At 40.9% G+C, this 24,378-nt stretch overlaps 1 protein-coding gene across 1 annotated transcript in view; it reads right to left on the reverse strand.

Annotated features, from left to right (window-relative positions):
• Positions 1-17,655: 17,655 nt before the first annotated feature.
• The window catches only part of GABRG3 (gamma-aminobutyric acid type A receptor subunit gamma3), a 305,700-nt gene continuing 298,977 nt past the window's right edge, over positions 17,656-24,378 (reverse strand). The window contains exons 8-10 of the mRNA XM_028727830.2: positions 22,896-23,092; positions 21,506-21,535; positions 17,656-21,020 (exon numbers count right to left, since the gene is read on the reverse strand). Of these exons, the coding sequence (XP_028583663.1) occupies positions 20,742-21,020; positions 21,506-21,535; positions 22,896-23,092 (506 nt within the window). The 3' untranslated portion in view covers positions 17,656-20,741. The remainder of the gene's footprint in view (positions 21,021-21,505; positions 21,536-22,895; positions 23,093-24,378) is intronic.

Raw genomic sequence — 24,378 nt, forward strand, 5'->3', positions numbered from 1 at the left:
GACTGCATTGAGGGGCACTAAGTACTTTAAAAATAGTTTAGCTACAACTAATATCTGTGCTAAACCACTGGAAGGTGTCATTCAGTATGCTGGTGATACCCAACTATCTCTCCATTTCATGTGAATCAGGACAAGGTGTGCAAGTTCTGGACCAATGCCTACAGCAGAGATGGGGTGACTAAGGCCAACAATCTGAGACTGAATTCTTATAAAATGCATTTTCTGAAGGTAGATGGGTTGCACTCTCCATGAAGGAGCAGGTGTGTAGCTTTGAGGTCCTTTTGATTCTAGGATGACACTAGAGGTCTAGGTGGTCTCAATGAGGAGGAATGTCTATGTCCAGCTCTGGCTGGTTCACCAGTTGCATTGATTTCTGGATAGGGATACCCTGGCTTCCGTAATCCATGCTCTGATAATCTCCCTATTGGATTATTGCAAAGGGTAGCGCTACATGCTACCCTCGAAGATGGTCTGAAAGTTACAGCTGCTACAGAAAGCCAAGGGGACATTATTTGGGGCCCAAGATGGGACCATTTAGTTCTTGAACTGCTTGCCTGTATGCTATTGAGCCCAATGTGATGTATCGATGCTGGTGTATAAACTCCAAAATGTTTGGGGGCCAAAGTAATTAAAGACCAGTAAATGACATTTCATTGTCATTTCATTGACATTTCATTGTCATTTACCACACAAGGAATATGACTGCTCCTTCTCCTCTCCAAAGGCTGAAGATACTAAAGGATAGTATTTAATTGACACTGGGATCTCTAGAGCTGCCACAGCTGTATTGTAGTTAAAAATGAAGCAAACATCTCTTCACAGAAACAAGTTTACCAGAAGAACGCTGTTGCCTCTGTTTTGGCAGGAGCAGTGGGGAACTTTTCATATTCATATTTTATATAACTCCAAAGGAGGTGATTTTTCTTCTTCAAAACCATGGTCAGAGAGACTATTAATCAGTGCAGGGGGGAAAGCACCACCATCTCATCTGACCTCGACAATCTTAACAGATATGAAATGTGAAGGTAGCTGTTACAGATTTGGCAAGCATGTTGACTGCATTCCTGATAAGGTATCTCATACATACTTTGTTTTGTTTAAACGAATAAATGGATGAATAAGTTTCATCCATTTTCTGTTTGATCAATCTACACAGATTCAAATAAAAGGAGGAAATCAGTCTTTGGATCAGTAAATGCATACTATTTTTTTGTCTAATGGTGTCAGACATGAGGTGAGTTTTTCCAGATGATCTACACTGAGATTTGATCATAGGTCACACCAATGAAATGTGCAAAATGGGAGAAAATTGATTGGTGCAAGGGTATGACTGTTCTGAATTTCTTTGAATTTAGCCCAGCTTATTCAAGCAACATTAATAAAATGGGACAGAAAGAGGTCTTGCTAATGACTCTTTTATTGATCCTTTGTACTTCAGCAATTTTGTTCTACAGTATATTAGAAGCTAATTATTTTTCTGGTTGCAGTGAAAATGCTAATGAAACATGACCTGTTGAGGAAGTGACTTGGCTTGATATATTATGATGACTGTTTAGTCAGCCATCCATTTCACACTGTTTCATTTGAAATTCTACAGAAAATTTTGACCCAAACTTTCCTTACTTGTTTCATAAGCATTTTATGCATTTAGAAGGTCCTTCAATGAATTGGGTGCACAGGGTGCACCATTCTAGTGATCGGATGTGGGTGAAGGTGCTCTGTGCTGTCCAGTTTATTTCAGTGAAGCAGAGAACTGTGTTTGAATGTCCATTCTTGCATGTGGAGATGTTCTATCTATTGAAGTGAATAGGAGCTTCATGTGTGCAGTGGCTCCAGATCAATGAGAAAGAGTTTCAAGTGTTCTGGGGAAGTTAGATATTTATTTACAACAGACACTGTAATTTATAATTATCATTGTTGACTTAGTGGGAAGCAATGTCTCAGGAGCAGTAATATTCCTTAAAGATTTCAATAATTCAGTTCTGTGGATATCCAATCAACATTAATATTGCTTTCATTCTTACAGAAGATTCAATATGAGTAAATGATAGTCTCCTGTCACTCTACATAGTCTTTTAGTAGAAATGCATTTTTTCTTAAACTTGACAGTACTTTTAATCACTGATCAAAGGTTTTTTATAGATATAATAAAAGAGTGAACTGCCTTGCAGACGCATTTTGTCGTTGACCATCACATCCTACAAAACATGCACAATCAAGATTGATTTGCAGCCTTAATCCTTGTTCACTATGAGGCAGACCATTTGAATGAGCAGTCCCAATATTTTAAAAAAAAGTTTCAAGATGTCTTTACTACACTCATCACCAATATGCTATTCCAACTTTATATATTGTGGCTTTAGCTTCACTGGTTGTCTTGTATGCTGTTTTGAGGGCAGCTTTCAGGTAGGATGTATATTTTAAAACAAAACAAACACGACAATCTATGGTTATGTAAGCCAAACTGACCCAGTCTTCAGAATGACTCAAAGGGCAAAGAAGTCATTCCCATGAAGATCCACTTTCCATGCAAAGCCTTTAAGCTGTGATTAGCATTATAAATTACCATATGCAAATTTAAGGCAAATGGGTGTCATCTTTCGGTCTCCTTTTTTGGCAGTGTGTTACACACCACCCTACACTGATCAAACACTGAGTAACAGGCACTCAGGGAAGGGAAGTGAGTGAACTATTAATACGTTTATGTAGATGTGTGTGGTCTCTTAACAGTTGTGGTGCTATTTGGTTTAGCCTGCATTGAAATTTGTTTTCAGGAGATTATCAGAAGTATTGCAGATACCTGGTGGATATTCAGCAAGTTCTCTTTCTTTTCCAACAAAAGCTTCTCCAGATGAATTCTTTCCTGGTATGCATTTGGTTTTTCACCCAGTTTCTGGTTCACAAATCTTGAAAAAGTGCTCTCATTCTATGAGATGCTGAGAAACTTTGAGCTTATTTTTGTTTGTGCTCTCAGCTTTGCAGCAAAGAATTGAAATGAATGGAATATGAGAGTTGTGCACTCTGGCAGCGAAGAGAGCACAGCAAAGCAAACAAGCCCCTCATGGAAAAGCAGAACAACAATGAAGCTGATTACAGCTGTGAAGTGAGAACTGTTTAAGACCTGTGATTCCCTGCCAGCCCTGGGGCTACAGTCGAATGCCTGCTTACTTGGGAATCAGCCCTGGGTCAATCCATGATCAAAATTTTACTGTGCTTTGAGGGTTGTTGCTGTTGTTTTCCTTCAAAGTTCCCACGTAAGACTACTGTTTTGATCAAGGAAGTTTCTCCCACCCATGGAGTTAGCAGCAACTTGTGTCGTGCACATGCTCTTTAAACGGAACTTGTTATAGGATGGGAGAAAATGTCTGGTGCACCCTTTGCTGTGTGTATGTGATATGATATGTGCTGCTTGTGGTAGACTCGTAATCTGGGGAACCAGGTTCGCGTCTGCGCTCCTCCACATGCAGCTGCTGGGTGACCTTGGGCTAGTCACACTTCTCTGAAGTCTCTCAGCCCCACTCACCTCACAGAGTGTTTGTTGTGGGGGAGGAAAGGAAAGGAGAATGTTAGCCACTTGGAGACTCCTTTGGGTAGTGATAAAGCGGGATATCAAATCCAAACTCTTCTTCTTCTTCTCCTCTCCCCAGCAAAATTTCCATGGCAATGAGGGAGGGAAGGAAAGGGGAGAGATGGCGGGGAAAAATTGGCTCTGGAAAATCAATATATCTACTTCAATGTGTATGTATATAAAAGAAAAGGAGAGGCAAAACTGGTACCCTCTTGCTATGCAGTGGAGCACAAAGGCAGCAGGAAGACATACCGGACCTACTGTGTTAGGGTCAAACTGCTTGAAGAGCAGGTTAGAATTGAGACATGAATCAGACAAGGGTCAGAGACTCCAGGTCTTGAACAAAAAAAGCCAGAGTGCGAAAACAGGATGTACTGTAGCTAGTGAGCCACAATGGAGTGCATCTATTCAGGCTTCAAAGTTCTTCTTTTGAAGAGCAGAAGGGCATCGAGGTGTGTTCCTGCATTAGTTCCTGCAACTGGAAGTAGGGATGCACGAGGAATTTGATATTTGCAAATTCTGGTATGGACTGATAATATTTAAGTGGTAAGGACGCAGTTGTCTATCAGAGTTTGCCCTTCTCTGGTAATGCAGGAGGGCCATTGTATGCCCTATCTAGAACCTGTTGCCAGACTTTGAGTAACACACCTGAGAAGTCCACCATTCATTTGGTTAGACAAACAGAGTTGGCTTAAAAAAATTCCCTGCTAAAAGTATCTTCAATGAGCCTGAGATTTCTGATGTACATATATATTAGCAGGACCGGCAAGATGATGATGTATGATACCCCCAGCCCCCTGGAGGAGTGCAGTCTAGAATAGGAAAAGGGGTGTGTGTGTGTGCTTGAGAGCCAGGAATGAGTTCAATTTCCCCGTATATATAAATGCTTCTAAGCAATTTTGGCTAAAATTTTGCAAAGCAATTTCCCCCAGTATAATGCATTTTGTATGTGATTTAACATACATGTGCATCTTTATGCACACTTTCTCAGTGCATTTTGTACACATTACTTGGATGGAGAATTGCACTGAAAAATTCAGAAAAAGATGTGTATTTCAAAGGATGATTGTGTTTTGATTCTTGTTTTGGACTGTGTGGATTAAGTAGGTTCATTGTTAAATGTAAACTGGATGCAACCCCCCCCCCCCCATCCTTAAATCATCCTAGTTTGCTTTAAGAGTGAATGATATTATGTAACAGATAGCTAGAGAGACAGAGAGAGAGAGAGAGAGAGAGAGAGAGAGAGAGAGAGAGAGAAGGGGGTGAAGGGTGAAGAGAGCCCAATATTACTGACAACCACAGCTCCAATATTTTTATTAGCTTCAAGCAACATGCTGTCAAAACAGCTACAATTCATATTACTCTAATCCAAAAGTTATTTGGCTGTCAAAGCTTCCTTCGAAAACCCACCCAAAAGGTGAAAAACAAAAACAAACAAATCGTGGTCATATCATTTTCCCTTCTGTCTTTTTGTTCTTCATAAAATATTTTCAGATCCCAAGGATTGGGATTTTTTTCTGCTTTCAGTTTCAGTTACACAAGGATTTATGGCACAAATAGATGTATATTTACTCAGAAGTAAACCTTCCAGGCTTAGTAGTCAAAGGATTGTAGCCTAAACAATGCAAGATGCTTTCCTAATGTATTAAATTCCAGGTTTTGATTGAATACCAGACAAAAATTGGGTGCTTTGACTATCTGACTCAGGGGCAATGCTTTGCACAGTGAGACCCATCAAACTCAATTGAGCTTAGTCAGCAGACATAGGATTGAACTGTTAAATGATCCAGAAGAAGGCTTTCTCCAGTATCTTAAAATGATAAAACCGTAAGTCTTCATATATTGCCAATGGTGATGGATAGTTGGATTTTCTTAAGAGATGGGCCACAGCTTAGTGGCAAAGCAGTCCCACAGCATGCAAAAAATCCTAGTTTCAGTCTTCAGTATCCCGGGTAGGAGAACCAGGAATGACTTCTGTCTGAAATTCTGGACAGCTGCTACCAGTCAGTGTAGCAGGAAGATAGACTATAGTGCTTTCAATGTATAGCTACTTGGGTTATTTGACAGTAGCAGGTAGATGGACCAACTCTTTGTTAGGCAGCTTCCTATGTTCCTAGCTATGTCCAGATGGCTTTTCCAAATTGCCCGCCCTGTTTGTGGGCAGAATAATTGGGGGAGCCAAAGTGGTACCTATTTATCTACTTGCAGTTTGACATGCTTTCGAACTGCTAGGTTGGCAGGAGCAGGGACCGAGCAACGGGAGCTCACCCTGGTCGCGGGGATTCGAACTGCTGACCTTCTGATCGGCAAGTCCTAGGCTCTGTGGTTTAACCCACAGCGCCATCCACGTCCCCTTTAGCAGATTACATATATCATAATTTTTAAACATTTTATATATATATATAGAAACATCTTAACCTGGTACCAAAAATATTGTAAAGCAAAGGCACCACCAATGAAGAAACCCTCTTCTTCATATGTACTTCAAACCATGCACTTTTGAGAAGAGCAACACTTAGGGCAGGGCCTGAGTTGAGGATCTTAAGACATAGGCAGGCTGGTATGGGAAGTGGTGCTCCCTCTCAGGTTTTTAGTTACAGATTTTAAATGTAAATCTCAGCACCTTCAATTGGACCCTACAGTGTAGGCAACCATTGAAGTTCTTCAATGATTTGAGCATTATGAGCAAACCTGGTGGCAACAGCAAGGCCAGCCCTACCACTAGGCAAAGTCAAGCAGCTGCCTTAGGTGGCAGATGCTAAAGAACTGGAGTGGCAGTGCGGGGCTTGAGGACAAATCTGTATGTACAGCACAACTCGTCCTACACCTTCTAAGCCATCCTGCTGCCCCCAGGAATGGGGTCCTGTCACCAGTGTTGACATAAGATTCAACCGCCGATCCTATCACCCTTCGTAGATGGGATAGGAGGCAGTGCTATCTTATCTTCTGCTTCAGGGAGCGAAATGTCTGAGGCTGTCCATATGTACCTGTTAAAATTCTGGCAGCCAAATTCTGCACTAATTGAAGCTTCTGTGTCGTCTTCAAGGGCAGCCACACATATAATGGTATATAATGGATAATGGTAATCCAACTGGGAGGTCACCAAAGCACGGACCACTGTAGACAGGTAATCGCCTTCATTTTGACATTATCCCATGTGTTGCAGAAACTCGACAATGGCTGAGACCCAGGGCAAAGAATTTGGCCTGACAAAAATGGAGGTAATTTTTGCAAACCCCAGAATAATCAAACACAGCAGTGAGCACCACCCGATGAGTTCAATGGGATTGATGGCAAAAGGAATCAGAGGTAGAAGAAAAAAGGGGCAGAAGAAAGCATATTAAAAAGGATGAAATTGAAATAAATCACTACTTCAGTGGAAAGTGTTATTCTTTGATTCTTTTAAAGCAGGTTCAAGACGATTTGTCCACTTAAAACACATAGGAAATAGATTATATACTTGGTAACTCTGTGTAAAAATATGCAGATGATCATGGGGGACCAGTTTTCATGTTGCTCTTTCTATTCACAGAGCCAACCTGCTGTTATTAATAGGCATATTTTATGGCAATCAGAAACCCAGACAATTGTGCTAACCACTGGGTTCTTGCAGAATGAGCAGCCAGGTCTGCAAAAAGCGCTTCTTATAGAAACGGTGTTAACCTGCTCTGTTGCTCTTCATTTAACTAAAATATTACACTTGTAGGAGCATAACTATATGTCGATTGCCACGAACATGTATTTAACTAATGAACTGATGCTAGTGCTAGCCAATAAGGACACAACCCATCAGAAATAAGGATTTTTCATTCCTCTTGGTTTCATTGTGTTAGATTTTGAGTGCCTGCTTAACTCTCCCACTGAAATCAGTGTGAGCTGATTGAATATTGTTCAAATATTGTTTGGGAATATGTGAATTAGGTAACTTTGCCTTACAATGCAAACTGAATCAAACTTCTCCCTCATCCTACTCCTAGTCCCCTTGATCTGCCCTGCAGCCCCAGATGGGGTGAAGGATGATACCCCGTGAATAGTGGTGGAGTATTAATCCATCTGCCAATCCAGTCGTATTATGTATGCAGAAATGGGAGACGCTGCTATTTTCTCCTTTGCCTCTGGTGGCAAAATATATTGTGCAAGCCCTGTTCATGTACTGGTATTGTATATTGATAGCCCTCCCTTCCCTCTCCCCCCTTGTTTTATTTGCCTGTTAGATTCTGAGCCTTTAAACAGGGCCTATCTTTTAAATCACATATTCCCCACTTTGGGAGATGATAAGGTGAAATAAAGAGGAAGCAAGTGCCAGCAAACCAAGAGAGGTGATTATGAACAAGTTGGGAACTGAACTTCCAAATAATGCCAACTGAATTAGCATAGAGCTGGCGTTATGCAAGTGTTTTATGTAACTAATAATGAGAGATTGTAAACAGATAGAATATAAAACTACTCAGTAAAACAAAATGGAATAATGATCAAATGCGTTTCAACCCTTTAGTCTCTGTTTATACACACACACACACACTAACTATTTAAAGTTGTATCATAGTGCTTTCAATGTATAGTGCAGATGGAACCACTGGTGTCCAGTTATTTGGGTTATTTGACAGTCTATAAGTGGCGCGGGTGGCGCTGTGGGTTAAACCACAGAGCCTAGGTCTTGCTGATCAGAAGACTGGCGGTTCGAATCCCCGCGACGGGGTGAGCTCCCATTGCTCGGTCCCTGCTCCTGCCAACCTAGCAGTTCGAAAGCACATCAAAGTACAAGTACATAAATAGGTACCCCTCCAGCAGGAAGGTAAACGGCATTTCCGTGCACTGCTCTGGTTTGCCAGATGCGGCTTAGTCATGCTGGCTGCATGTACGCCGGCTCCCTCGGCCAATAAAGTGAGATGAGCACTGCAACCCCAGAGTTGTCCGCGACTGGACCCAATGGTCAGGGGTCCCTTTACCTTTACCTTAAGTGACATACTTGAACTGAGTTGCATTGCATGAGTTTTTCAGGCCTTTATTCACCAGTCACCACATTGCTTTCTCACTTGTTGCATAAGGCATTGACAGAATTTTCATTTGACCATTTTTGAAGTAGCAAGCAGAATGTTCTTGCCTAAGTATGAATATATCCCAGGCAGAGAAAGAATGGGGAAATGTGCACCTTTCAATAACATTGCCTGTATTTTGACAGAAGACTTTATAAAATAAAAATAGCTGAACATCCATTTTATCTCAGACGCTATTGCCGTTAAATGAAATCTTGGACTAAATATGAAAAACAATTTCCAGACATTGTAATGCTAGGTAACAAAGATAAGGTCGCATAATCATAGGACTGTAGGGACCTTGGAGGACATCTAGTCCAATCCCCTGCAATGCAGGAATAAGGTCCTCCTAAGTAACATTTCCTAAAGGTCTGGTTTCCACTGTGCTCTCTCATAAACTATCTCACGTATGTATGAATTCACAACAAAGGTATTTCTGTTAGTACACCTATAAGATTGTCAGTGGTGCGGTTACTGTCTCTGGGGACAGATTTTGTTGCTATTTAGGGCAAGCAGAGTTAGAGGGCGGTTCAATGTGCATTTACCTGGAAGCAGACCCCACTGAAAACAGACATGTGCTATAAGCCGGTGGTGAGAGGCAGAAGGAGAGGCAGAGGTACAGCGCATCAGCAACTTAATCTTAAGGGCCAAATTCACAGAGTGCAGCCAAACCCCTGTACAGCTCTCCATATGGTGAACCATTGAACAGCAAAGGGGCAGCTACTTTGTAATGTACTTTCAGGTCCTGGACCAGGCAGGCAATTTGAGAGTTCTGGACAGGAAGGTATGCAAGAAAGCTTCTTGTTCCAGTGTATTCCTTGAAGCTTTGGTCATTCTGTGGTCCTTGCTCCTGCCTCCTGGTTTGTCCTCTAGCTCTGACTTGTTTTGTTATGTACTGAAGTTCTCACCCTGGGCCAGCAGGGGGATACTGTAGATAGTTATGCAAATAAGGGATCGAAAGTGACGTTCAGTGATTGGATAGTTTTAGAAAATTGTTACAGTTACATTGTACTGGAGCTCTATATAAGCAGGCGGACTGAACCCTTCAGTTCAGTTCTGTCCTGGCCTGTGAATAAACAAGAGCTGTTTGAAGAATCGCTGTGTCGTCTGATATGTTCACCCACAACCTAACATGTTTTGTGGTTGTATTCCTCGCTTCCTTCTTGCTTCTTCCTCCTTGTTTGCTCTTCAGTCCAGATTTATGGCCCTGACCTCTGGCTTGGTTCCCAATCCTCCCTCCCTGCCCTACGAATTGTGACTGATTCAGAGCCTGATCCCCCAGCTCACGGCTCATCCCACATGTGTGTCCAAATTTCGTCTCTGACATGGTTCTCAAGAAATGGTGTGCCTGAAAATAACCACGTTACACGTTACCAAGTTCTGATAATATGCGCTTTTATTTGTATTCAGAAATACAAATGTTAGAATCAAAATACAAATATAAATATTGGTCTAGATGCACAGCCCTACCTCTTTAACACAAAAATTGGACGCATGTGTCTTTAAGAGGGCAGCTTTCTATTGGAAATGCTTGTGTAGGGAATAAAAGATGGCTGGCTTTATTGGACTGGCTGGGTCTTTATGTGAACATTACTAAAATTGCTACCTAAGCTAAAATGGCATACTGGCACTAGTGCTACCTGTATTAATCAAGGCACATTTTGGGCACAGAAGTATACTTTCAGTTCACTAAAACATCACAAGCTGTACTGCTAATGAAGAAGGGAAAACCAGTTTTAAAATAATGAACCTTCTGTAGTTTTTGTATGTGATTCTTTTTTTTTGGAAAAATTGTGTTGTAGTTCAACAGTATTCCAAATCAAAATGATTATAAGGTGAGCTGCAAAACAAACAGTACAGTTGGGTGTGTTACTTTCTTTTCACTAATATAACTATAATTGTTGTGTTATTATGGTACAATATCTTGCAGTGAATGACAACACAAGTAAAGAGTTTGATCCTGCAAATTCTCCATCCAAGAATATTTTCAAGCTTGTTTGTTCCTTTTGTGTACAATTTTGATTATTTGGTTCTTTTTGAAGTGTCACAGTAAAAAGAAGATGCATACCTTGGCTTTCATATATATTTAAAAACCGAGTCGGATCCCTTAATATGGATAGATCCAGAAGTGTGTTTTTGGCTTCTTCCCGATAACTAATTTTAAAATATGTGTCTGCAGAACCTCCGCAAGAATTTCATTTCATTTTGGGGTACTTACTGAAAAACCTAAGTATATTGGCACATTATGGCTTTGTCAAAATTGACAAGGGAGTGGACAGATTTTTCTTCCTGATCTGATGTTAAATTATTTTCTTTAACCTTGTAATATTGCAAGTCAACTGAAGCAATTTGGGAAGGGGGATTTTTTGAGTGTGGATAATTTAGAGAATAATTTGTAGCAAGTTACAGAGAGTTGGCACAACTTTTGTATAGACGATTAAATTGGGTAGAGATGACACATTGCTCAGTGACCCAGAGGTGGGCATAAGAAAGACTTGTCTCTCTGGATTTAAGCAAGGTCAGTCTAGTTCAACATTCTGTTCCCAACAGTTCCCAATGTTATGCCTTCAACAGAGCTAGGTGATGCTTCTGGGAGTACACAACAAGCCATGATGCAAATGACCATTGTCTTACTCTCTGTTCCTTCCATCTGATAGTCAGTGCTCTACTGCCACTGAATGGGAAGGTTGCATTTCATTGTCATGGCTGATAGTTCTTGATAGACCTATCTTCAGTCTATACAACTGCCTTGCAACACTTCCTAATTGGTAGATTATCAATGTGACGATGAAATGTCAAACACTCATTTCCACCTCTTTGACTGAGCTTTGTGAGTCATGCAAAAATATTTGGAATAAAGGGAAAAAAGAGGACTACCCATAGAACTCTGAAACAAAACTGAAAAGTCATTCACCTCCTTTCTTTGCAAATGCTTTTCTACTGGCTCATTCATCTCAACCTCACCTGGGACTTTAGCAGTGATAAGGTTAATGATAAGGTCTTGAGGCATTGTGGTCATTTTTGGATATGTGCATGTCTTGTGGGAGATGAGAAACGCATCCAGTTTTAAAATAAGAGGAAGAGAAAAGGTTGCTGGGTGGTTCTAATTGGATTGTCTTCTTCGTCCAATGGTCCATAAAGACATCTTGGTCTGGGAAATGTGAGTTCTGCAAGCTACATGAGTCACATATCCAAAGTAAGGTGTGTAGGCAGCATATAAAAATATTTTATAGTACTTTCATGTTTCTTCTCTTGAAAGCATAACCCCTGTCCGATTAAGTAGCCCTTTTTATCACCTCAAAAAAATAAAGAATGAAGGAAAATCTCAGTTTTGTACTTTGGGATAATGGTAGTCATCAAATGTCTGAATAATCTGAACTTTCCTCACTGAATGAAGATGTTTTGCGAGAGGAACTTCACTGATTATCTTTGAATAACATCTAAAGCAGGGCTGGCGAACTTCCCATCAGCCCCAGTTAGTATGCCAAATGTTCGGGGATGATGGGAGTTGTAGTACAGCAACATCTGGAGGGCTACAGGTTCCCCAACCTTGCTTTAGATGCTGCTCAACCAATAAGTGAAGTTGACCTGCATATACTTTACACAAGAATACAGCAGCAGAAAATGTCGTTGTTTCATATGTAGTCCAAATATTATTATTTCCCCCTAAAGCACAGTTTAAAAAGTTTGGACCAATTCTATTCATCACTGTGCTAAGAAAACTTCCCATACAATTGTGGACTAAGATCACAGCACTGATACTGGCGTCCTTCTGTTGGCGGTAGAACTGGACTCCAGTCCCCCCACCACAGCAGCCATCAGTACTTCTGCACTGACAGCTGCCTCCTGCCTCCTGCCCCTGCTCTATCACTCATTAGTTCGGTTGTGAGGTGTTGTCAGTTCTAGAGAGAAGGCAGAAAGGGGCAGCATCCCCTCTCTAGGCCTCTCATGCTGCATCATCTATGCCTTTTTGGTCCATTGATATTACAAAGGCCATACAAATTTGTGTCAGCTAGCTATAATACTTTCTTGGGTTCCATGATCACTGCAGATGGTGACAGCAGTCGCGAAATTAAAAGAAGCCTTCTTGGGAGAAAAGCAATGACAAACCTAGACAGTAGCTTAAAAAGCAGAGACATCACCTTGCCAACAAAGGTCCGTATAGTTAAGGCTGTGGTTTCCTCAGTAGTGATGAGCTGGACCATAAAGAAGGCTGATCGCCAAAGACTTGATGCTTTTGAATTATGGTGCTGGAGGAGAGTCTTGAGAGTCCCACGGACTGCAAGAAGATCAAACCTCTCCATTCTGAAGGAAATCAGCCCTGAGTGCTCACTGGAAGGACAGATCGTGAAGCTGAGGCTCCAATACTTTGGCCACCTCATGAGAAGAGAAGACTCCCTGGAAAAGACCCTGATGTTGGGAAAGATGGAGGGCACAAGGAGAAGGGGATGACAGAGGATGAGATGGTTGAAGCTAGCAACATGAGTTTGACTAAACTGTGGGAGGCAGTGGAAGACAGGAGTGCCTGGCGTGCTCTGGTCCATGGGGTTACGAAGAGTAGGACACGACTAAACGACTAAACAACAAGAAGCTATAATAGTAAGGACGTGAGCTTCTTGAATTCTGTTCAACTCAGAAGTGAGCAATTTATATTAAGCTGTGGCAGATCAACTCAGCAGAGTTGCACTGTATTCTACAAGCTGCTCCTTTTACAGTGTTTGATCTGATTTGCGTGACATGGTAACCAAACCATTGTTTAATGAGACTGCATAAATATGCAGGTTCCCAGAGAGGACCTCATGTTTTGGCTCAGCATCTTCCATACTAGGGTTCCTGGTTAAGCTCTTGCCTCACTAACCCCAAGCAGTAATTAAGGGAGTCTGCACATTTGCATTATCTGGCCAAGCTATACTTTGGCTTACCAAGCCATGCAAAACTGCCCTTTGTCTATCCTCCCCCTTTTGGAGAAGGATGTATTTTGGCCTATGTTCACTTATAGTAGTGTGATTCGTTCCAAATGCTATATATGGTATTAAGAGCGTAAAAAATAATATTCTAAAATTATTTGAGTTGGCTTTGAATACATTTTTTTCTGTGAATCCCATTTTGAAGGGATCACGGAGGCTTCATTTCCTTGGGAGAAATAAATGACAAAGAATAGTTGGGAATGGAAACAAATGAGAAATCAATACGCCAATTAATTCAGACATGCTGTATAGCATTTTAGCTCATAGGTTAAGGCTCTAGTACAAGGACCACTTAGTATAGTGCTGCTTATTTGAGAACCAAGGACAAGGGGAGCTGCAGTTCTTGTCCAGCGTGGCTTGTAAATTACAGCCAATGGGCTGGATCAACAGAATATTGTATAGGGCAGTTATGTTCATCTACCTGTGAGTGCGGATGGGGCTTATTTTTTAATTTTTATAGGGGGGGGGGGAGAAGAATGAATTTGGCATTGGTGGATAATTGAGCGATGAATTCCATAAAAACAATAATGCTTCTACAAGGCACTAAATGCTCAACAAAATGCTGCTTTTAATTTTGCGGGGAAACATGATTGCTGGTTGCCGGTTGACATAAGGTTCCGCAATGGGGGGAGTTTTGATATGTAAAACGTTCGCTTCTACTGGACGAAAATTGGCAATAAAGAGCAGAAGATCTTTGTGGCTTATTTTACAGCATATCTTAATGATAAAGCAAGGGTTTTTAGTGTCAAAGAACAATCCCTACGATTTCCTCTTGCCCTTTCCTTTAAAACTTTTAATTGCTTCTATGTGGCAAAATAAAATATAAAACACTTGGACAAGCATTGTCACCGATGCCTGCAAATTATATTTCTTTCCTTCCATTATTTTCAAAAGCCAAGGGATGTGTTAACAGTCGCTTGGAAGAGATATCACAACACCAGTTAGAACTGCAGCAGGGATGCTCCAATATCACAGTTGGATCCGCCAGCTCCAGATTAAAATGGCACCTCCTTGTCATTAGTGGGAATAAGCCAAATAAATGACTTGCACAGTTATGTTTATAGGATTATGGGGTGAAATTACTGCTACATTTCTTTCCACTGAATATTTTCAGGGAAGGGAGTAGCATTACTGAGCCCGGCTGCGGCTGGGGAAGGCAGGATATAAATAATTTATTATTATTATTATTATTAATTTCTCCAGCCGTCTAGTTGACCACTTTGAAAACAGGAGGCAGGACTAGATGGACCATTGGCCTGATCCAGCAGGCTCGTCTTACATTCTTACTCGGCCAAATCACTAGAATGGATCGTGGAAGCTGAAACAGGCATCTTCGTTTCAGTAGGATCCAGCAAGCTGGAGCTCTTAGTGCTGAACCCTATTTTCTCTACGTCAGCCCTGAAAGTGGAGCAGCATTTTTGACTCCATTCTCGGTTTTTTGTATTTTAAAAAAAGCTTGCTTCATTGTGAGAGGCGATCTTCCTATGATAAATAGTGTAGGTGGCACTGCCATCAGCTTCTCTGCGTAGGGCTCTTCCTTTAGCTTATTGGCCCACTGAAGCAGCGATGGAATACCATGGGGCAGTGCCCCCACGGATGTTCCACTTGCCCTGGCAAGTGTGCTGCTGCCATGTGAGCCTGATAAACAAGGCTTTTGGTGTTGGACCGGCAGTAGTGCGGGGGGGGGCCAGCACCTTCCCATTTCAGCTGAGACAGTGAAATGGGGTGGGGGCACCTCTGCTTATGGCAGCAGTGTTGTAATTCACAGCCTACCATAATCACAGCCTGTTATGCCTCTGCTTAAATAATGTTACATCCATGTCATTCCAGAGGCATTTTTCTTCTCACTCTCAATAATCTCTGGCTGCAGCATCATTCAAACAGTCCCCTGAACCACTGGCTGTAGTTCCATCATTACAATTTCTAGATCAGGTCTAATGCTCTGGAAAACAACAGGACCCCTGGATCCATTCTAGAAATGGTTTCAGCCCTGGCAAAAGTCAACGTTCTGGCACACAGTCAGCTGTGGCACTTGCTTAATTCTGGGACAAGCAGATCAAGGCAAAAGTTAGCTCAAGGCCGTATGCTATTTCACATCTCTATAAGGTACTTGAAGAATGCATCCTAGGAAAGAAGAAAGGCTGGGAAAGTGGTTGTTTCAATGTCCTCCAGCACTGGTGATCAATTGGCTAAACTTCATTCACTGGAAGAAGTTCCTATCAGGGGCACAGGGTGACATCAAACACCAGAGTAGCTGAAACCCATTGATTTCAATGGGTCAGCTTTGAATATGAGTTGGTTGGACATGGCTTCTTGTCTACAATAATTACCAGAACTAACACAAGCACGGGGACGCGGGTGGCGCTGTGTGTTAAACCACAGAGCCTAGGACTTGCCGACCAGAAGGTCGGCGGTTCGAATCCCCGTGACGGGGTGAGCTCCCGTTGCTCGGTCCCTGCTCCTGCCAACCTAGCAGTTCGAAAGCACATCAAAGTGCAAATAGATAAATAGGTACTGTTCCGGCAGGAAGGTAAACGGCGTTTCCGTGCGCTGCTCTGGTTCACCAGAAGCGGCTTAGTCATGCTGGCCACATGACCCGGAAGCTGTACGCCAGCTCCCTCGGCCAGTAAAAGCGAGATGAGTGCCGCAACCCCAGAATTGGCCATGACTGGACCTAATGGTCAGGGGTCCCTTTACCTTTACCTTTAACACGAGCACAACAGTGCAGTCATGCAAAATGGTAGGGAAGAGCTGAGAAGCTTACATAGGCCCTTGAACTGTCCATTACTCCCTAAAAAGGGCATCCTCATGCTGTTATAATTATGGCACCGCATACACAAATTGCAAATCATTTTACTTCATGCTGATCCCAATGAGATTAAGTGAATTGCATGCTTGTCTCCATCCGATTTTGTTGTGCTTGATACCCTCTTCAGAGGTGATTCATAACACACAAGGAAAATAGGCAATGTTTATATGAGTTCTGTTTTGTTGGAAGTGGGGTTTTGCTGACTGATCACTTACCTGAAGCTAGTTTCTCTAGGTGCATTATTGTTTAAAGCGAACAATTTATTTTAAGCTGTGGCGGATCACCAAAGTCTTGCTGTACTCAAGCCACGTAATAGCTATCTGGTTCCAGAAATACAGGCACAGGAAGGAATTTGGAAGGCAAGCAAAGGAATCAGTAATAAATTCAATGGGTCAAAGTGGAAACGAGGGCAATGAAGAAGCGATAGATCATATGAAAGGAGGAAGACCTCAACATATCTCATAAGCAGTCTACCACACAAATGCCAGTATGATATCATAAACCAAGTCAATGACTGTTTTCAGAGGGCAGAAAACAGTTACATGATTTTAGTTACATGATTTTTTTTTTGGGGGGGGGGGAATGACCATGATCCTGCCAAAGATAAATATTTTTAAGTTTCATTGATTTCAATGCAAATAGTACAGCCATACCTCGGGTTGAATGTGCTTCGGGTTGAGCGCGTTCGAGTTGTGCTCCGCGGCAACCCGGAAGTAATGGAGCGCGTTACTTCTGGGTTTTGCCACTCGCGCATGCGCAGACGCTCAAAATGACATCACACACATGCGTGGAAGCGGCAAAATGCGACCCGCGCACGCGCAGACGCGCCGTCATGGCTTACGTTGCGTTCAGGATGCAAATGGGGCTCCGGAACAGATCCCATTCGCATCCCGAGGTACCACTGTAGTTTAATTCTCTCCAGATACTATCATTGGCTTCCACCTGCATTGTTGAATTTTTGAGGATGAGGATTCCTGTCTACATTTGGTTATATTAAACACTTAGGTTATATATCTGTACAAATTTAGATTTGCCATGCTCAATGATTCATAGGGTGAAGGATGAAAATTTAAAGCCAATTTTCCTAAGAAAATTAGTTTAAGAGACTTTCAGACCCCTGAAATGTTGGTCCATAGATGCATTGTCTGCACTATTTTCATAACACACTTGTTTTGTAACAAGATAGAATAACTGTCTTGCATGAATGTGTGGCACAGGGTTAAGATCTTTACCACCCAGGCAGCCCAAGATTTCTGTGAGGTGGTTTTTTTTTTTTTTTTTTTTTGGCCAAGTTAGGAAATCAGTCACTTCTGATCAGATGAGGTACTTTGGTAAAAGAGCATTTTAAGCCGCAAATGATGTTGTTTGTTAATTACACAATTAATTGTCCAGATAAGGCACGGTATTGTGACTGAATCCCCATAGAAAACTAATGCTAGACTATAAAAGTACTGTCCTATAAAATGAGAGTTCTGTTTACATATTTTTATGTAATTGAGGGAAAAGTGTGGCTTTCCCCCTTCTATAACAGAGGTGAGAAGCCTTTGGCCCTACATTTGCTGTTGGATTTCAACTCCCATCAGCCCCAGCCAGCATAGCTTATGGTCAGGGATGATGAGATTTATAGTCCAGCAATATCTGAAGTGCCACAGCTTCACTACCGCCCTCCTATAGAAATGAATGTCTAACTTCCCGCTGAAGGTCATGGAGCTGGATTACATTTTTGTACTTTTTCAAAGAAAGGCTCAGTGCAGTTACCAATGATCAGAATCTAATGTGGTCCACTGAAATGCACAGATTTTCATTGGATAGAGTGTTTGCAGGATCTGTTGCTAGGCAATAACTAGCTTGGTTTTCATACTTATGTTAGCAATTCAGGGGTGTGTTTTGTTATTTCTTTGTTTTTGCAATGATAGCTCACGTTGTTCTTACCAGAGGTCCATGACTTTTAGTACACATATGTGTAGACTCTTCTACATTTCACAGTTTTTAGAAAAATATGAACTGAACTCAAAACACCTCCCCATCCACAACCCTACATAAGAAGAGAAGGCTGAAGTCTTTTGAGGTTCTTTTTTTTAAAAAAACAAAACAGTAGCATAACCTAAACAAATTAATATTTTGGTCTAAGATAAATATTTCAGAGTATCTTAGGACAGAGTGAAGTGCACTCCTAAATTCTTGAACCAGCCAGCTAGATAATTAGGACTATTGTACATGTTAAGCTACACTCTATCCTTGTGATGGAGTTTTGCTTTCAAAAACTGAATTCATTTAACATATTAGAAACATAGGAGGCTGCTTTTTTACCAAGTCAGACCAATAGTAAGTATCATTTCCCATGACTGGTAATGGTTCTCTAGGGTTTCACATGGGAGTCGGTCCTGTGTAAAACCCTGAAAAGATGCCACATTGAACTTGGGACCTTTTATATGCAAAATGACCACAATGCTCTACCACTGAGCTGTGGCTCTTCCCTTAATTTTCTTTGCTTCCATGTCAGAACTTCACTTAATTTTGTAATTTTTTTTACAGTGTTTCAAATTAAGTATTTATTCTTTTAAAAAAAAATCAAGAAAATTCCATTTCCTATATTTCTCATACTATTGTTTCCAACGTGCTCTTGAGACTCATTCTCGCCTTCCCAATTTCAGAAGAAAATGAAGATAAATAGAACAATATGAACTGTGCACCACAGGCAATCATATCCATTTTGGAATTAGCAAAATTAAGGGTACAAATTGACAGAAAAAGGCATTTGATGGTATTGAGAGTACACTTTTGAAAATGCCGTTCTATTCAAAGTTGGTGGATTTTTTTTGACAGAAGTAATACTTAAAACTTTTAAAAAAGAAAATGTTGATATTTTGGCACATTTATACAGGACTCTTGGAAGGGATATGAAGGGCTTCACAATAATGAACAGTTTGCACAACACAAAAAATGTGACACTTTCAGCAATTTAATGTCTGTGTACCAAAAGTACAAAACACATTTCCAGTTTAAAATCTATTAGTAGTTTTAAAAAATCCCAATATCTCTTCATCCATAATAACTTTTCAAAATGCACTCTTTATTACAACTGAAGCTGCAGTATTTCACTTCTTTCCCAAGAAAATCCTGTTTGAACACATAAGGCTTCTGTTGTGCCAAAACAGAGGAATGCTTACCAGTGCTTCTACTCCAAAGTGTGTGGAATTCCCTGACTAACAAGCACTTCCCCCCATTCTTATCCAATTCATGAACTCAAAGGATAGCACATACAGATTAGGGCTTTCCAGTGGAATGAATGGGGGCCCTTGAATGTGCAAGGGATAACATGTGAGCTCACATGGAATGGTGATAAGCAGAGCAATTCTATACTCACATTTATGTTGGTCATCTGTTGGTGTGACGTCATCTCCACTGTCAGAGTGGCGTTTTTGCCACTTCCTAAGTCCAGTCAGCTAGCATAACTCAGGTATAGAATTGCACTCTGAGGTATATGAGTTTTATTCTGCACGGGCAGAATAAAACAAAACAGGATGGATCAGTAGCTTTCCCTCACTCCTAAATATCCATGAAAAAGAAACTCTAATGTATGGAAGAAACTTAATGGTAGCCTGCAATTAATCACATCCTCCTAGTGCTATTATATAGTGAACCGTACACCCAATCAGCTACAATCTGCTACACTACCATAAACAAGCTAAGCCTTATCAAGATTCAAGTACGTTATTCTAGAAATAATTTCCTGCAGTGTTCGACCAGTCAGATTAATTTCACAACTTGTATTAAAGGGGTGCTACATTAGTAACACCAACACCTCTATATTCATGAGAAGCAAATGTTTAGGTTTCAATTCAATCATACATTTTTTTAAAAAAACACCTCAAATTAAAACCAAGACAAAAATATTATAAATCCCATGAAACGAATACCAGTGGCTTTTCAATGAACATCATAGATAGTCCACACCAATAAACATTTGCTCCCAGAATGTATTTAAAAGTTGGTGGGAATAATGTATGAATGAGTACTTGTCTTCAGCCTTCTTGCCTGAACGCTACATAGCAATTGGTAACCCAGGAAAAAAAAACACCAGCAAATCCTCCATTATGTAGGAACAATAAATAAACATTTGTTATACAATAGTGTCTGGTGTACTTAGCAAAATAATAATAATAATAATCTCATACTTGAAATGAATATTTTATTTTGTTGTTGTTTTTTTCAGGCAAAGGTGTAAATAAAATCTTCTCTTTCTCTGATGACAAAGCGTAAGGTGACCTTTACTCTGTGCGATGACACTGGCCAGGTCCTTATCTTCCACATGTTCTCCATCCCTAAGAAGTGTGAAAACACAGTTTCCTTCACCATTTCTAGAGATAGAGGTATCCAACCCAGTACACCAAGTTAAACAGCAGGAATGATGTAGGGAAGAAGACCCTTGAATAAGAGTCTAGTTCTAAGATGTCTATGTGTATCCTTCCTTTCCGCCATGAACCGGATTTACATTCTTCGTAGCAGCAGAAAAAGCTCTGGCAGTCCTTCCCATCCAGACATTCATAGATACAATTGTCTTCAAATTCTTGCCAGTACATGGCATTATTCAATGCGATGACTGTAGGAGGAGGCCTCATCTCTAGCACAGAATAGTTCTAGGGGGGGAAGAGAGGACAGAAGAGATAGTATCTTGGCTACTAGAGGGACATCAGAGTTTTGGCATGCAGATACTTTGGGTTGTTCTAGACAAGGAGAGAAATAATGGAGTGCAGACATCTCCCTAGGACTGTGCCACTTCAGCATTCAGGAAGGAATGGTACAGCTTAACTGTACCATGTCCATAGCTTTCATTGATAAACTCTGCATGGTGAAAAGCTGCACAGCGGGCTAGCGCCGAATACTAACAACTAAAGTCTTAAGGTTAATAGACACATTCTTTTTGTTGAATCAAAACCTGTGTTTTTGTATTAAGGCAAAGTATAAAGAAGCTTGAAGGTGAAGCATTTATTTACTTCAGTTTTATTTCAATTTGCATTCATGAAGCTCAGGGGAAGACGAAAGCAGAAGAAAATATTTCCATTCATAGCAACATTTTAGGCTGTATTAATTTTTTTAAAAGAAGTTTAAAAACCGTACTCACCATCATGTGCCCGAAACTGACATCAGGTAGCTCAAGTAAAAGAAATCAGAGAATAAGAAGGAAAACTCAGAAGAAATGACATGACTAGAATACACATCATATGGTGTAAACGTTTATACGGTTTTGCCAGTTTCTCAAATATTAAAGAGGAGGGGAGTTTTGATACAGAATGTGAGGATCTTAAACATCCCATAAGATGTCTAAGATCATCGCATTCTGTATCTAAACCGAATTGTCCAGATCCTGTCTGTGGGCAAGATCCAGCCCAAATTAAGCCCTTTTCACTTCCATGGGTTTCAATGGGAAGCAATAAAATGTGAGCTTAATTTAAAATCAATGGGATTCACGGGTCATGAATCAGGCTGTTATGTTTAATGACATGGGGGTGCTCCCCATGATTCATCCATGGCATTAAAACATTAAAGAATATATATATATTCTTCAGAGAAGGATGAATACATCACTGAGCTACTTGAAACTTTTACATATTAATGTCCTGCCTGGAGGCAAAGGCACATATTAACCCTTCCCCTGTGGCTAAGAGGAAAAAAAGATCACAATACCTTTTTATTTGTAAAAATATATATATAAAGCCAAGGCTACAAAACTGTGGGAATTGTAAAATTTCAATATGGTCTGTGTAAAGTAGAAGAGAGAGCTTCTATGCTCTTGTGAATAGAAAAATTGCCGCATTTGACCAACTTTATGCCCGCCAGATGTTCTGGACTACATTTCTCATCCACACCAGTCAACATGGCCAAGGGAGGATAGGAGTTGTAGAACAAAACATCTGGAGGGAAAGTCTGTTCTGCTGTGTTGCAATCCGTATTCCAATTCTTCTCTTGGGCCACTTTCACACCTTTGAAAGAGCTGTGGTGCCACTTAAAGCAGACATGGATTCCCCCCAAAGAATTTTGGGGACTGTAGTTTCCTAAAGGTCTTGAGAGTTGTTAGGAGACCTCTGTTTGCCTCACAGAGCTACACTTCTCCAGTGTTCCCCAGAAAGAGGTATTGACTGTTAAACCACTCTGGGAATTGCGCAAGTTGTTATTATACCGACAAGTGGAGCAACACTTCCATGCCAACCTTCTGCTCTGGTTTCTAATGTTCAGTGATGCTCATGGTTGTGTCACAGCACACTCACTGGTGCAAATGAAATTTAATGTGACCTGCTAGCACATCAGCCAAAAAGCCACATTTCCATAATGCAACAGGTTAAAGGAACATCAGAAAACAGCACAGAAGCACTATCATAATAATTTGGAAAATTGCATAATATTTCCTGCATCTGAATATTTCCCGCGTGTCACAGAGGAGTGAAAACGTTGGATTCCACTCAACATCTGTTAATTCAGAAGTTTGGTTCCCCACTTCCCCCACCTCATCTTACCGACTTTTTCTTCTTTGTGCAGTGTGGCTTCCTGCAACTCGAGTAGTAGTTGAGGGTGGCATATTCCATCAGAGCGGCAAACACAAATAAGAAGCACACAGTCACAAAGAGGTCCATGGCAGTGACGTAGGACACACGGGGTAAGGAGTTTCTTGCAATGGTGCTGAGAGTGGTCATGGTTAATACGGTGGTGATACCTGCAAAGGAAAGCATGTCTTTTCATGTTTTTGAAAGGAAAACACACCCAGATGCAGAACAGAACTGTGATTCAATTATCGTTCCCTCTTTGAAGAAAGATGACTTCATTCTTCATGGGCTTCACAAGTCGCAATATAGTTTGGTAGGACTTCTTTTTGTGTGTGTGTAAAGAAAAGAAAAGCAGATCAGTATGGAGCCAAAACAGAACAGAATGGAGGGATTTGCCCCCTTTTATTTAAACAATCAGTGCCACTTGTAAGCAAAGGTCATTTTTTGACTGGCTTTCCAATCAATCTGCGCAGTCTAAATTGTGTGGCTGGATTACAAACGATCAATTGCTATTACTGTTGATTTATCAGTCGCTGCCTAAGCCACCATCTCAAGGCGATTTGCACATAAGATAATTAGAAACAGTTATAAATCATGAAACAGCAAATATATTTAAACAAGCCTAAAACTAGAACAAGTGGACGCTCATAGCAAAGGCTCATTTATTTAGCTTGGGAAGCCTGTCAACTTGTGGAAAGTGTCTTCAATTGTTTCCAGACAGTACAAATAGTGGCCCCCGCAGATATCTCAACAGCAGTGCTATTCAACAAAAGAGGGGGAGGCACAGGAAAAGCAGGTTTCTGAGCTCTTGTGGTTCCACTGGAAAAACTGTTTGTTTCAATGGGTGGGTGCTACACTGTTACTAAAACAGAAAAAGAGCAACAGGTGGTTTTCTGGTGGAAAGCCTCAGCAGATCAGGTACATCCTACATGTCTTATGTTGCTTGCTTCCGACATATGCCGAAGATCTCAAGGTATCATATACTGTAGAATTATACCTTCATCAAATCATTTGAGAGCTCCAGATAAAATGAATTATTTTCCATTTCTCTCCCCCACTCCCTATCCACTTTCTGATTATCTTCATTATTTCATCGTAAAACGTACCACATACTAAGACCTTTGCTGAAGGGGATAAAGCCCTCTCTTCATACCACCAAGAGCAGCTGCCAAGAGCACTGGTATTTTCACTAATTAATTTCACTGAGCGAAATTTCTCTCTGATGTATCTCAACTGAGGTTAATAGGAGTTACACCCAGGGAGCTTTTGGCCCACTGAGACTCTCTATTCATTCTGTCTAATTAACATTAATGATATAGAGGCATAAGGATGTTTTCAGCAGGTAGCCTTTGGCTGTATTGTAAACAAATGTATTTTTGGAATCAGGCACTCTTTACTATTTCGCCTGGGAGGGTTTCCACTTTCAGACTTAAATAAATGCCCAACTATGAAACAA

The sequence above is a fragment of the Podarcis muralis genome, chromosome 4 (assembly GCF_964188315.1).
Source record: "Podarcis muralis chromosome 4, rPodMur119.hap1.1, whole genome shotgun sequence".
In the NCBI taxonomy this organism is placed as follows: domain Eukaryota; kingdom Metazoa; phylum Chordata; class Lepidosauria; order Squamata; family Lacertidae; genus Podarcis; species Podarcis muralis.